At 33.6% G+C, this 14,758-nt stretch overlaps 1 protein-coding gene, 1 long non-coding RNA gene and 1 pseudogene across 2 annotated transcripts; 2 read left to right on the top strand and 1 right to left on the bottom strand.

The window, feature by feature from the left end:
* The first annotated feature begins 570 nt into the window (after window positions 1-570).
* Window positions 571-2,857, top strand: LOC112001665 (pentatricopeptide repeat-containing protein At5g62370-like; annotated as a pseudogene).
* A 910-nt stretch (window positions 2,858-3,767) lies between these two features.
* On the top strand, window positions 3,768-9,218 carry LOC136061330 (UDP-sugar pyrophosphorylase 1-like). The gene is made up of 5 exons (XM_065763913.1): window positions 3,768-3,836; window positions 4,198-4,257; window positions 7,181-7,261; window positions 7,538-7,777; window positions 8,724-9,218. The coding sequence occupies exons 2-5, from the start codon at window positions 4,201-4,203 to the stop codon at window positions 8,889-8,891; spliced, it is 546 nt and encodes a 181-aa protein (XP_065619985.1). The 5' UTR covers window positions 3,768-3,836; window positions 4,198-4,200; the 3' UTR covers window positions 8,892-9,218.
* Window positions 9,219-9,242: 24 nt separating this feature from the next.
* Window positions 9,243-10,034, bottom strand: LOC136063470 (uncharacterized). The gene is made up of 3 exons (XR_010625121.1): window positions 9,877-10,034; window positions 9,403-9,548; window positions 9,243-9,310 (listed from the first exon to the last, which is right to left on the bottom strand). It is a non-coding gene; the product is annotated as an uncharacterized LOC136063470 (long non-coding RNA).
* Between the last annotated feature and the right edge of the window lie 4,724 nt (window positions 10,035-14,758).

Here is a 14,758-nt window from a genome sequence, read left to right as displayed (position 1 = left end):
TCTCACACTGTAAATTTCTCTTTAAATAAAAAAATTATAGCATTGTATTTTCGTATATATCTCACTGTATATAAATCATTTTGTATAGCGAAATTGAAGATAGGACTGGCCACCAGCTTTTTTATACCCAGCAACCCCAACCAGGAAAAAAGAAAGGAATGTTCAAATGCAGTAGGGTTTTGGTCCTTTTTGGACCAAACCCAACCTCTTTATAGCAAGGGCCAACCAGATTCAGAGTAATGTTACATGCATGTTATATTTTCTACATGTCATTATGTTTTTCGTTTTTTTTTTTGTTCTTTTTCTTGAGAGCGTGTATGCAAATATATATATATATATATATGTATGTATGACTCTCTAATATCCATTCTTTTGTACTTAAAAAAACTAATCAACTATTTGATTGATCGCAATTTAATAAACTAAACAAATTAATACAAAGGTAAATTAAGAAATTTAAAATTGTCCATCAAATTTTACTCTCATTAACCTCACACACAACAGATATCTTTATTCCGTATTTTATCTTTCTTGGTACTCCTATTAATCTAAGGCCCTATTTGGTAACGATGTTTCATTGCTTAAACACCATAACAAGTCTTTCTGCACTTTTTTTCGCGCACAAGACTTAAATTACTTATCGCTTTGTCTTAAGTAATTGGGCATCACTTGGTTTAGTCCGTTCATCGTATCAAAAACAAAAACACTACTTTTTCCGGTGTCAAAAACACTACTTCTTCCTCTTCTTCTTCTTCTTCTTCTTCAGACCACACTACTTGTTTCTGCTTCATTCTTGCTATCTGGGTCCGATTCCTCATTTGGGTTAGTCTCAGTTTTGCTTCGCCTTTGAAAATGTACAACTTCCCATTCATAGTCTTCTCCAATAGTATTGGTCCTGTGAAACTTCTCATTCAACTTTATCACTTGGGTTGGTCTGGTATTTTGGCACTTAGGTCGGTCTCAAAATGCTAAATTTTGTCTCTAAAACCCTTGATATCAGATAAGAGTGATTGAAAATGATTAAGAAAAAGCCTGGTTCTTATTGTTATTACTATTTCTTCAGGACCAGAAGAGCAATTACAACTTGTACTTTGCCAATAGACCCTCCAAATGCTTCTGTTTCACCTATTACCAATGACCACAAATCTCTGTGTCTCTCATTGGCAGAGCAGCTCATTCATCGTGGCTTTTTATCGGCGAATAATAGCACATTCTTCGTCGGTTTCTGAGGCTTTTTTGGTTGTTGATTTTGCTGCTTTACATGGCTTGGACCTTGATTTGGGTAGCTATGGCGATCTCGTTAGGAAACTGGTGTAAGTCTGCTTCAATTGGCTGAGGCACTTTTTCGTGACAGCGTTGTTAGTAGAGGTATTGATCCTGACTTATCGATTTTGAATTCTATGGTTATTTGTTTGTGTAAGTTAGATAAAGTAGAGGAGCCAGGAGCTCAAGTTGATAGGCTGCTTGAGATGCTTGTAATGCAATGATTTGGAGGCTTTATGCCCAAGATAGAAATTTAGAAGCATTTGATTATTTAGTTAGAGTTAATGAGGCTGGAGCTGCTCCTGGTATTTTGTGTTTTAATAAATTGATATATGGTTTATGCTATAAGGGGTATATGGATGAAGCTCTTGAATTGTTTAATGTAATGCGCTGTGGACATGGTTATCCACCTACACTTCATCTATATAAATCAATATTTTATGGTCTTTGTAAGAGAGGGCTGGTCGTAGAGGCAGAGTCACTATTCAGAGAAATGGAGTCACAGGGTCTTTATATAGATAGGGCGACGTATACTTCTTTGATTAATCAATATAGCAAGGATAAGAAAATGAAAATGGCAATGCAGGTTTTCTTGAGAATGCTGAAGACAGATTGTGAGCCAGATAATTTACACATATAATACATTGATCCACGGGTTTTTGAAATTGGGCTTGTTTGATAAGGGGTGGCTGGTTTACAAACAGATGGCAGGGTGGGGAATGCAACCTGATGTGGTAACTAATCACCTTTTTATCAGTAAGTACTGCAGGGAAGGGAAAGTTGATTGTGCTTTGATGCTTTTGAACAACATGCTTAGTTGCAACTTAGCTTCTAATGTCCATTGTTACAAGGTTTTGGTCAATGCACTTTACAAGGAGAATAGGCTATTGGAAGTTTATGATTTGTTTAAAAGCGTGCTGGTAAGGGGGGTTTTTCTGATCATGTGCTGTCTTTTGTCCTCATGAAGAAGTATCCAGAGGGGCAGAGGCTTCACCTTGCTCATCCGATTCTGCAGGCAATTGCAAAGAATGGGTGTGGTTTTGACCCTTCTATGCTCTCATCCTCTGCTGGTGTAAACTCTAATGGGGATTTGGAGCAAGAAATTGAGATCCTGCTTGAGGGAATTGTGAGATGTAACTTTAATTTGGCTAATGTGGCATTCAGTGTTATTGTCAGTGCCTTGTGTGGAGAAGGAAAGCCAAATGATGCCTTGCTTTACATGGATAAAATTGTGAGAGTTGGATGCATGCCTTCGCTTTTTACTTTTAACTCTTTGATCAGGTGTCTATGTCAGAAGGGCCTTTTTGAGGATGCCAAGTACCTACTTGACCTTATGCAAGATCAAGGTGTGGTCCCAAACCAAGCAACTTATTTGATAATGGTAAATGAACACTGTAAAGGGGGTGATCTGGTGTCAGCCTTCAATATTCTGGACCAAATGGATGAGAGGGGACTTAGACCTAATGTTGCTATAAATAAAAATCTCACTTGACACCAATCTCATCATGTATAATCTCACTTGTCAGTGGTGTTAGCAGAAATATCTCTGGTATTAAGAAGGAATGGTGTGTTATAAATAAAAAGTCTGAAAGGAAAAGAGAAATTTTGTTCCATTTACTCCATCAGAGAACTCTTATGCCAATGAAGAAGATTTTGAGAATTTCTGCTGATACTCCTGAGGAGATGAAATGCTTTGCTTTGAAGCTGATGCAGAAGTTTAAAGACATTGAGTTTATGCCAAACTTGTACCTATATAATGGTATAATCTCTGGATTTTGTAGGGCAGAATGGATGTGGGATGCCTATGATCATTTTGAAAAGATGCAAAGAGAGGGTGTACATCCCAATGAGGTTGACTTACACCATTCTCATTGATGGGCATATTCGATCTGGTGATATTGACAGTGCAATAGAATTGTTCAATAAGATGAATGCAGATGGTTTTGCTCCAGACAGAATTGCATATAACACTTTACTGAAAGGCCTTTGTAAGGCTGGGAGACTACTTGATGCCTTATCACTCTCATATACAATGCGTAAGAGGGGGGTTTTCCCAAATCAGTTTTCGTATGAATGTTTACTCAGTTGTTTTTGTGCAAGTGATATGAGTGTTCAAGATATTTGAAGAAATGCTTGCTCAAAATTATAAACCTAAGCAGTTTAATCACAACTGGTTGCTTTGCAAATTATGTGAGAATAATAAATTTCTTGAAGCCCGTATGATATCTGATATGATGCTTCAGAGAGGGATAACTCCAAAACATTCAACAAAGAGGTTTTATTTGCTCACTTTTGCTTTTGTTTTTTGTTTTTTGTTTTCTCTAATTCTCTTGCTTCTGTTATGTAGTTCTTGAAATTTTAAATTAAATTTCTAAAATTTATTTAATTTTGATTTTAGTTCTGGAATTAGCTGTTGCTGGGTCTTCAAAAATCCTAGCCTTTTGCTTTTGTAATTGTTCTTGATTATGCTAAATGTTTTATTTTATTTTTTGAAAATTCAGTCAGGAGATCTGAAACTTGGGCTGAATTTGTGAAATTCAAGGTTTTCGGAAGCCATCGCTCGTATCTGAAATGTAAGTGAAAGTATTGTTATGTTTGGTTTTTGATTTTTACTGTAAACTCTGTTTGGTTGCTGAGAAAATGAACTAAAGGAAAAGAAACGAATTGTGGGTATATTTTATTTTTAATTTGGGAAATGAAAGTATTTACGGTAATTTATTCTTTCTTGAGTGAATAAGTGGATTTTCAGCAAGTTAAAACCACTTACAATCTGACACGTTTTTCGAAATTTGATTGCTTAGATGTTTAGATGGATTTGGTATTTTGCTCTCTTATAATAACACTTCACATTGTTTTGTGATGGCGTATGCTATAAAGGCATTGCCACTATTGTGGCTCTCATTGTTAACTCAATAGTTATTCTGTGATGATTAGGTGATGGATGCATGGCTTGCTTATGCACCTGTGAAGAACAACCCTGAGGATGCTGCTAAGGTAAGAATATTGTATAAATATTTTGTTTGTATGCTATTCTGGAGGATTGTCTATAAAAAAAAAAAAAAATGAAACTTCTTTTTTGACTAAGACAAGTTATATTCTGATCTGATGGTTTATTAAATAAATTTTTTTATTTATTTTTTTTTATTTTATAAAAATGTGATACAGTGCATTTCCTTGATTGATGGCATGGGGATTTTATGATGTTGGAACTAATTAAAATTCATGCTACAGTATAAGACAGACTACCCCCTTTTTTCTATGACTGAATATACATTTTACATATGTTTATATGGTCAATATATGCTCCTCCATACAAGAGATCCTCAATTATCAAGTGGTAAACACAATGTGATGGTTTTGTTAAAGAAGATATTCAGATGTTTTGCCTCAATTTATGCAAATTTGCGGTCAGGAATGCACTTTCATTGTTGAAACTACTCTTTGAATCATCCTGAAAATTATATAATCCATATTAAATATTTGTACCTATACGTAGATTGCTTGATACAGTAGTTATGATTAATTCACTTAATATTCCCAAATTAACCACTGTGTGTGATCTACTATCATGTTACCAAGTGCCTCCAAAGATGTTAGATGCTTTTTAAGTCCCTGTTTAGCTATGCTTATTTTGTTTATTTGTTTAGATATAACTTCTTAAAACCTCACTTTTTTCTAGGTACAACTATACTTTTACACAACTTATTTTCGGGCCTATTAGTCTTTGGTAGTGTTTATAAAATTTTTGCTAGGTTTTGGAAAATAGGTTGACATAGGTGTTAGAAAAGGTAATTTCCAGCTCTCAAAATGTTTTTGTGGGGTTCAAGGGAAACCTAGTTCAGCACCTCTTGTGGTGCTTGGGCACTAGGTTCAAACTCTACCACCCAGCACTTTTTTGGGGTGGCATTGGAGATGAACACAAATTCCATTTGATAAATTATGATAGTGTGTGTGTACTCCTATTCAAAATGGGTGGTTTGGGGATTAGAAGACTTTTGTTAATTATCAAGCCTTGGTTGGAAAGTGGTTGTGGCCTTATGTGAGGAAAGGGGAAGATTGTAGAGGAAGGTGATTGACAACAAATATGGTATTGTTTAGGATGAATGGTTTTATGATGTTGTGCAAGGCTCCTATTGAAAAACATAAAAAATGGACAGAACAAAATTGCTCATTCTTAACCAGAGGTGATGGTGCTAGAATTCATTTTTTGGAAGGACCGCTGGATTGGTAACAATAAGTTCAAGGACGAGTTGTACAGACTTGCTAGAGGCAGAGATGCTTTTGTAATAGAAAATATGGAAAGGGGTTAAAGGAAAACTTCATTGGAATCTCGATTTATTAGAGAAGCTTAGGATTGGGAGGTAGAATTGTTGGAGTACTTTTTAATTGTTTTGTATGTGGTTAATGTTGACCAAGAGGGAGATGATAGAATGGTGTGGCTTTTGTCAACTAAGTATGGATTCCAAGTTAAAAGCTTTTATAGGGTACTAAGATTTGGAGGTGAGGGGGTTACCTCATTCCATGGAGGAGAGCATTTGGAAGGTTAGAGATCCACTTAAAAGTTGCTTTCTACACTTGGATTGCAGTGTTAGGGAAAATCCTAGTGACGGATAATTTGAGAAAAATGGGGGGTAATAATTGTGGATTGGTATTGTATGTGTAAATCCAATGGGGAGTGTGTGGATCATCTTCACTGATATTGTTCGTCATCGGAATGGTCATTTGTGGATGGCTGCCCCCACATTGCTTGATATGGTGTTTATGGAGGAAGCGGAACAAGTAGAGTTTCAAAGATACAGAGAAAACTATTCCTGATCTCAAATTATTTTTCTTAAGAACTTTGTTGGATTGGATGTTTGTTCTTGATTTGATTGATTTATTTAATTTGCATGATTGATTGTATGGTCCCCAGTTGTATACTCCCTATATACTTGGATGGCTCTTTTTTTTATATCAATAAATTTTTAATTACTTATATTAAAAAAAAAAAAAAAAAATCATCACTGATATTGTTCTGTCTCTTTTAATAATAATAAAAAATTTTAAAAAAAAAAAAATCGTCACTGATATTGTTCTGTCTCTTTGGAGTTGTGGGATCTACTCTTATGATGTCTAATTCAGTTACAGCTATGTTGGCCTCTTGGGGCAAAACTCAATAGTGGTGAAATTTGAATGGTAGCTTCATTATGCCTAATCTGGTGTTACTTTTGAGTGAAGGGAGTCACCGGTGCCACCTATCAAGTTTGCTTTTCTCAAGACTTTGGATAAGTAGACATAAAATTCCATTCAATTCTCCACTTCTCATTTCATGGACTTCTCAAATGATTATTGTTCAGAATTTAATTTATTTGTTCTTCAAATTTGTTATTGTTTTCTTTTTTCCTCTCTTTGTATACACCCCATGAATTAGAATAGCGCTTCTTTTTGTGATTTTTTAATAAAAATTTATTACTTATATGTAAAATGGTGAAAAAGTACACAAAACCATTGTGATTTCTCCATAAATCATGGAATCTCCCCCTGGAAGTTTTCAGTATAACATGTAACCTCCTGGTAGCTCAAGCTGATCTATTAACAGAAAACAATTGACAATGAAACTGAATAACCCACTCATGTTACTTGTTATGGATAGATATATCTGTTTTTTTTTTTTATACTCATTCATACTTATGCATGCATTTCCCTTTTTTTTTGGTAGCTCCATGCCGCCTCCATCCAGAAACCTTGGTCTGTCAATATTGAAAGTATTTGTTTACCTTTATTTTATTTTTTTGCGCAAGACTATTATTTGAATGGTTTAAGTGTTTAGCAATTCCATATCCTTTATCTTCTTTTCTTAACTAGGTTTAAATGTGAATTTGGGTTTAAGTTCAGTTTGATTTTATTTCTTATCATCTACTTAAATTTTTAATTGAAGGTACCAAAAGGAAATCCATATCATAGTGCAACTTCAGGAGAAATGGCCATCTATCGTGCAAACAGCCTTATTCTTAGAAAGGTAAGTAATATCATAATTTATTATCAAGTGTTACGAATCATGGTGCTGACTAAGGGCACTTGCCATTGTACCACTGTGTTAACTTTATGTGTAAACTCTAGTAGATGTGAAATGTGAGTAGTTCAGTTGTTGGTAAACAGGACTGCCTGAAAAATAATGCAACATAATCTACACAAATCTAGAGTGCTTGTAGATTTTGAACCACCCCCCCTTCTCTCTCTCTCTCTCTCTCTCTCTGTGTTTGAATTATGGGGGTTCTTTTTGTCTGTCTACCAGGTTGGTGTCCAAGTTGCTGATCCTGTAGTACAGGTGTTCAATGGGCAAGAGGTAGAAGTGTGGCCTCGTATTATATGGAAGCCAAAATGGGGTCTTACGTTTGCAGAAATCAAAAGAAAAGTTTGTGGAAGTAGCACCATTTCTCAGAGGTCAACCATGGTCATTAAGGGCTGTAATGTCTTTCTTGAGGATCTCTCCTTGGATGGAGCTCTGCTCATTGATGCTATTGATGATGCAGAGGTAAGTTAAGACAATCTGATAGCAAAGATGGTTAGAAAATTGTGAATAGACCCAGCTTGCCCATGTGGCAAAATTTAATCTTCTCTTTATTTTTTCTTTCCTTGACAGGTTTCTGGTTGCATGCTACTTTTCTTTTACCTTGTGAACACACATTTGTTTTACATGTTCCAAGTTATACCCTTCAAAAAGTCTCTTTATTATCATGAGTGTAACAAATATAGCCTAATTAGTGTTATTTTCCTAAATTTGTAATTAGTGCTCTTTCTAAACACACACACGCATGCGCACACACACACACATATATGTTATATGTGTGTATATATATATATATATAAGGCCTAAATGCAAAAACACCCCTTGGGGTTTGATTTAGTAGCAAAAACATCCCCCGAGATTTTAATTTTTCCTTATAACTCCCTAAGGTTACCATATCTGCCAAATTGATCCCTAGGATCAATTTCCATTACTCTAATGGATGGAAAAATTACGTGATCATCATGTGATTAGTGACATGAATCAGTTGGTGAATCCTCTTAATGTAGTCATGTCTTTTTTTCATCCATAAAAACTAACAGAAGTTAGTCTTAGGAGTCAATTTGTTGGATATGGAAACCTTAGGGAGTTATACTGAAGAATAAAAACTGAGGTGTTTTTGCAACCGGCTCAAACCGAAGGGGATGTTTTTTGCATTTTAACCCTGTTTTCCTTAATCAAAAACATCATCTCAGAAACTATGTGTATATATCCTTTTCATTACTGTTTACCACCTGTTCATTTTGTTTATTTTCCACTGTTGGTGTCACTTGTGTTGGTTATTTAAATTTGTTTTATTTTGTTAACTGTGTCAATCCTTTTTTCGGGGGTATTTGAAATGATTACGTCTTAGACCTCTGATTATGCAATTTTTTATTTTTTTTTATTTTTATGATTTTACCTTTTTAAACAGGTAAAAGTACGAGGTTCTGTACAAAACAAAGGTTGGACGCTTGAAAATATTGATTATAAAGATGCTTCAGTGCCAGAGGAACTAAGGATCAGGGGTTTCAAAATCAACAAAATAGAGCAGCTTGAAAAGAATTACTGTGAGTCTGGAAACTTCACCTTGGAACCCTGAAGGTTAACCAGAGAATTTTATCATATCATGTATTCCTGCCTCTAGCCAAAAATAATTTCCTTTATGATAATCTTTCTTTTATGACTTAATTAATAGCTAAAGTTTGATGTGAAAATTCTTTTGGCAAATAATGAGATCTGAGCTCTCTGTCAAAAAATTTTGTAGAATTTTTTTTACATATCTTTGTATTTTTTTCTTGTTCAAGACAGAGTAATTAAAAAAAATGATTGTCCCTCATATAAGAATAAAAAGGTTTGTGCTGAGTTCTGTAAACACATTGGTATTTAATTAATACTGTGAATGCAAGTGCTCAGTCAAGTTTGTAAACGCGTTAGCATTTAATTNTCAGGGAAGGTGTCTACAAATGGGTTGTCATTGCTTTTCCCATAGAAGCTTGTGTTGCCCTCTAATGGAGGTTCCTGAGAAAGAGCATAAAAACAGTTGAACATGACTATTGAAACACAACGGAACATGGAAACGAGAGAAATTATAATAAATGTGAAACCCTTACCCCGTTTGATGCAAACATAGATTGAGCTTGAAAGTATTTTGGGCTTGTGAGATCCATGGCCATGGGATGGAGGTTTGTGGGATCAGGGAGTTGGGGCTTAAGGAATCTCTTGTGTAGTCTCTTGTATGTTGGGCAAGTGGTTTACTCTGCACCATTTTGATATAAAACACAGTGTCATGAGAAAAGTGACTGATGAGGAAGCAGTTGAACAGTATAGCTGAACAAGGAAAAAGCATTGACTGCTACTGTAGTCTAAAATACTACTATTACTAAGTACTAACCAATAAGTAAACAAAAAAAATTCATAATTTTTCTGTAATTTATTGTGATTAATGTTACATAAAATCAGGTTACTTCAATACATTCAGACAAGTTAACAAGTCTTGAAAATAATTGTGTCATTCCACCAAAAAAAGAAAATAATTGTATCCTAGCATAGTAGTAGCATTGCTCGTTAGCAATCGACTGACTCACATGGGAAAAACTTAGCCACTCAGGCAGCCAGGTAGCTCTCTTCAGAATCTAACAAAAGTGACATTGTCCTGGGATAGTCCTAGTCTCTGAAGTAGATGAGGAAGGGGACGAAAGAGTACCCCATTATTAAAAGAAGAGGGGGGGCTTTGGGAGGAGGAAAAAAGTACTCATGAGTCCTGATTGAGAAAATACAATTTCATAAAAAAAATCAATTCATTCTTTTTTATTCTTTTTGGGAAGCTTCTCTTCTTATTGGCTTTAATCCCCTCTTTTAGTGTGTACAACACGGTTTACAGGCTCTCATTGTGTTACACTCCAGGTAAGCACGACTTTTATCTGTCTTTTTGCTTCCATGCCACACCAACACCAACTGTTCTTGTGTTTTTTTATGCGTTTGGATGTATCAGCCAGAGTATAATAATAACAGTAAATTAATAAAATAAAATCTTGAGCGGGAATTTGCCAATTTGGAGCTTAAGGTAACATGTAACTAATAACTTCAAAGTCACAATCTTAGGACATGCTTAGTTCTGATTCTGTTCACATATTTATAACGCTCAGAACAAAGCTAAAAAACCCCATCTTAAACATTTACAATATGTTTTTTGTTGCATTTCCAAATCCAAATCTAAAGGGGGAAAACAGTGAAAATAACACGGGATTCTGTTTTCCTTGTCTTGCCCTTTTCTGTCTTACCTTTAAAAAAGATACACTCTAGTGTGGTAGGAAGTACTGTACTATGCATGTCCATATTATAGGATTCTGCTTGTGTGGGGAGTCTAGGATTAAATTGCACAGGCCCAGGAACATGGAGTGCAGAAAGTGCCCAAGAAGCTAGGATTAAATGCTAGCTGGGTTCATATAGTCAACAGAAATTCATGACCCAGGATATTATGGTCTTCGACCATTCCCTTTTTTTTTAGGTATATGATCATAAGAGACATAATGACATTGAGATCTTGTTTTTCTCAAAACTAATTGCTAACCTATGTGATGCACGGAATAGTTTAACAAAATTAAATTGTGGCACATCAATATAGCAAAATGGTAGAAGAATTAAGATTATCTGTTGAAAGCTTCCTCTAATATACAAATGCTAATAAGCAAATATATTAGAAAATAGTATATGGTACTCGTATTCTGCATGAGGACAATAAAATTAAAAAATAAAAGTTGAAGGGAAAAATATCAAGAGAATACAATTTGATTGAAGAGTGAGAGAAGTAACTCATACTAAATATTAATTATCAAACAATTCTTGTATGTAAATATCTTACATATTATAACAATGACAACATATTAAATCAACCACATATAAGTGGATAGTCTTGTGCCACTAAGTTCGAAACTCATAAACATGAACAACCTCCATATCATCAGGTTTTATATGGATTTTGGGAATTCAAGGCTTTGACAATATCAATGCAACATTGTGAAGAACTCCCCACACTTAAATTGTGCTCCATATAAGCCTATTCAAAATTACCTCTCGACGCTACTAGTTGTATTGCATTGGTTTGGGGATTTCAAGTTTCAACCTTCAGCAAAATAAGAAAAAATAACATCTATCTAAATATAAAACTGAGTCAAAACGAATATGATAAAAGTCTCTAAAAAAAAAAATTTAGAACAAAATTTTCAAGCTCAAAAATAAATGTGATTGTCCTTTTGTCCAACTTAATTTTGTCATAAAATATCTCTCTTCAAAAAGGACAATATTTAATGTTGTCCACTATTCAAATTTCTGCAGTTTGACTAATTTAAATATCCTAGTGCTATATCCAACCAAAAACCATAAAGAAAGGTACAGGGAGGAAGGGTGATTTAAACGAAGAAAAATGAAGGCCTCTAGAAGAATTCAAACACGTATCAATAGCAAGCATCACATCCAACCTAAACATTAGAGCCCTTATGTTTGGAATTTGGGCAATTTATAGGATTGAAACAATCATATATTTATAATGGTGGTACTCTCAATTACAATGATTAAATTGTCATGCATGAATGTGTTTATGGAGTGATCTCACACCCTTGGCCCAAATGATATGCATTTGGCTGTAGTTTTTATTGAGGTCTTTGGGGTTTACTTTGGGTACACAATCGTGAGATCTCTCCTAAATAAATCTATATATATATATATATAATAATAATAATAATAGGTGAAGCAGAGAGAAACTCAAATAGAATTCCAAATTAGAGTTTCAATTTTGTGCCATGTGTCATTCCAATTGTTCAATTAGAATCTGAAATTGGAGTCCAATTTTACTATACACGTGTACAAAGAAAATAATCAGAAGAATATAATATGATTTGGGGTTGTTTTCGAGAGAACCATTACTCTGATTCATTGTTTTTATTTATTTTTACGTAGGTTCATTGTTCTTGGTTCAAACTTCAAAGTGCCTAGGGAACTATAACAGGAACCAAATATGGAAAGTGGCCATGGGAATTGAAAATAAATTTCAAAAAATTAATTAAAAATAAAAAATGAAAGAATATTGCAAGAGATGCACCACTTGGAAAATTGAATTCCAATTAAAATTCATTGGACTTGGTAATGAGATGAGATGAAATTAATAACACATTAAACACTCATGCTTTGGGAATCGGTAGTACCAATCTAAATCCATTGGACTTGCTTCGTGATAATACAACTATGAAGGATGTATAAAACACGCACAAATCCATCTCTCTATAAAAAGAGATTGGAGAGAATTTTTTTTATGCAACCTTTTTTTCACGCAACTTCAAAGGTTTTTTCTTCACACAAATGCCATTATGTTACAAAATGAGTACAACTCTGAGGGTTTTTTTTTTTTTTTTTTTTTAAATTTAAAATTTATAGGCTACGAAAATTTCAATCACCAATAGAAATTGAAGATTCAAAAGCGTGAATGGATCTTTTGGATAAACATCGTCACCAAGGTTTATCTTCTGTATAATATTTCCATTTAGTTTTGATTCTCTTAATTGATGTAGTGATGGGTTTGTGTGTATGCGCATACATTGAGTCAATATTAACATTTTTTGAAATTCTTTGGTCCTTGCTTGATGATTGACTTCTCTTGCAGATATCAATCTTGCACGAAGATGGCTTTCAACCTATTTGGTGTGACCTTATTGAAAACAATATTTAGCACATGGGAAGAATATCCAATGTCTATATATATATATATATATATTTGTTAAGTTTTGTTTATAATTTATGATTAATAATATGAATTTAGACTTAACTGAGCCTTTTAACATGAATAAACTCATGATTAATAATATATCCATTCCCATACGGTAACATTTTACTGNAATTATAACTTGATAATTAAATTAATTAAATGAGGGTAATCTATAATATAATGGTATTAAAAATCACTAGAATTTGGTATACTAGATGCTATATTTTTAGCATTCCATCAAAAATGTCATATGCCAAATCTATATATATATAATAATAGGTGAAGCATAGAGAAACTCAAATAGAATTCCAAATTAGAGTTTCAATTTTGTGCCATGTGTCATTCCAATTGTTTAATTAGAATTTGAAATTGGAGTCCAATTTTACTATACACGTGTACAAAGAAAATAATCTGAAGAATAGAATATGATTTGGGGTTGTTTTTGAGAGAATCATTACTTTGATTCATTGTTTTTATTTATTTTTACGTAGGTTCATTGTTCTCTTGGTTCAAACTTCAAAGTGCCTAGGGAACTATAACAAGAAGCTGAATATGGAAAGTGGCCATGGGAATTGAAAACAAATTTCAAAAAATTATTTAAAAATAAAAAATGAAAGAATATTGCAAGAGATGCACCACTTGGAAAAATTGAATTCCAATTAAAATTCATTGGACTTGGTAATGAGATGAGATGAAATTAATACACATTAAACACTCATGCTTTGGGAATCGGTAGTACCAATTTAAATCCATTGGACTTGCTTCGTGATAATACAACTATGAATGATGTATAAAAACACGCATAAATCCATCTCTCTATAAAAAGAGATTGGAGAGAATTTCTTTTATCAGCCGTGCAACTTCAGAGGTTTTTTCTTCACACAAATGCCCATCATGTTACAAAATGACCTATCGTAAAACTACAAAATGAGAACAACTCTAAGGGTTTTTTTTTTTTTTTTTTTTTTTTTTTTTCTAATTTTAAATTTTGTAAGTTACAAAAATTTCAATCACCAATAGAGATTGAAGATTCAAAAGCGTGAATGGATCTTTTGGATAAACATCGTCACCAAGGTTTATCTTTCTGTGTAATATTTCCATTTAGTTTTGATTCCCTTAATTGATATAGTGATGCGTTTGTGTGATGCGCATACATTGAGTCAATATTAACATTTTTTGAAATCCTTTGGTCCTTGCTTGATGATTGACTTCTCTTGCAGCTATCAATCTTGCACGAAGATGGCTTTCAACCTATTTAGTGTGACCTTACTGAAAACAATATTTAGCACATGGGAAGAATATCCAATGTCAACCTTGTGAATTCTTAAATCTATTAATTAGTCCCCTTTATGGCAAACACCTCTCTCTTAGTATCTTCATGGCTGCCAATTTAGTTTCATATTACTCTATTTTGGCTTATAGTTGTGCTACTTTTGAACATTTTTTTACTTAAGTTTGATTGATGTGCCAAATGTCTCTAAAGTTTTATTTACTTAAGAACCAATTAATTGTATGGGCTTAATTACCCTTTAATTACCCTTTCAATATACGCATGACTGTGACTGTAACTTGTATACAATATCAATCTATTGTGGTTCAACTCGCTTTCTTTTATACATACATATATATATATATATACTACTAAGTTTTGTTAATAAAATTTTATGGTTAATAATATGAATTTAGATTTAACTGAGCCTTTTAAACAT

This window comes from Quercus suber, unplaced genomic scaffold, assembly GCF_002906115.3.
Source record: "Quercus suber isolate HL8 unplaced genomic scaffold, Cork oak 2.0 scaffold_532, whole genome shotgun sequence".
Classification (NCBI taxonomy): domain Eukaryota; kingdom Viridiplantae; phylum Streptophyta; class Magnoliopsida; order Fagales; family Fagaceae; genus Quercus; species Quercus suber.
This window is presented reverse-complemented; position numbering and strand designations above follow the sequence as displayed.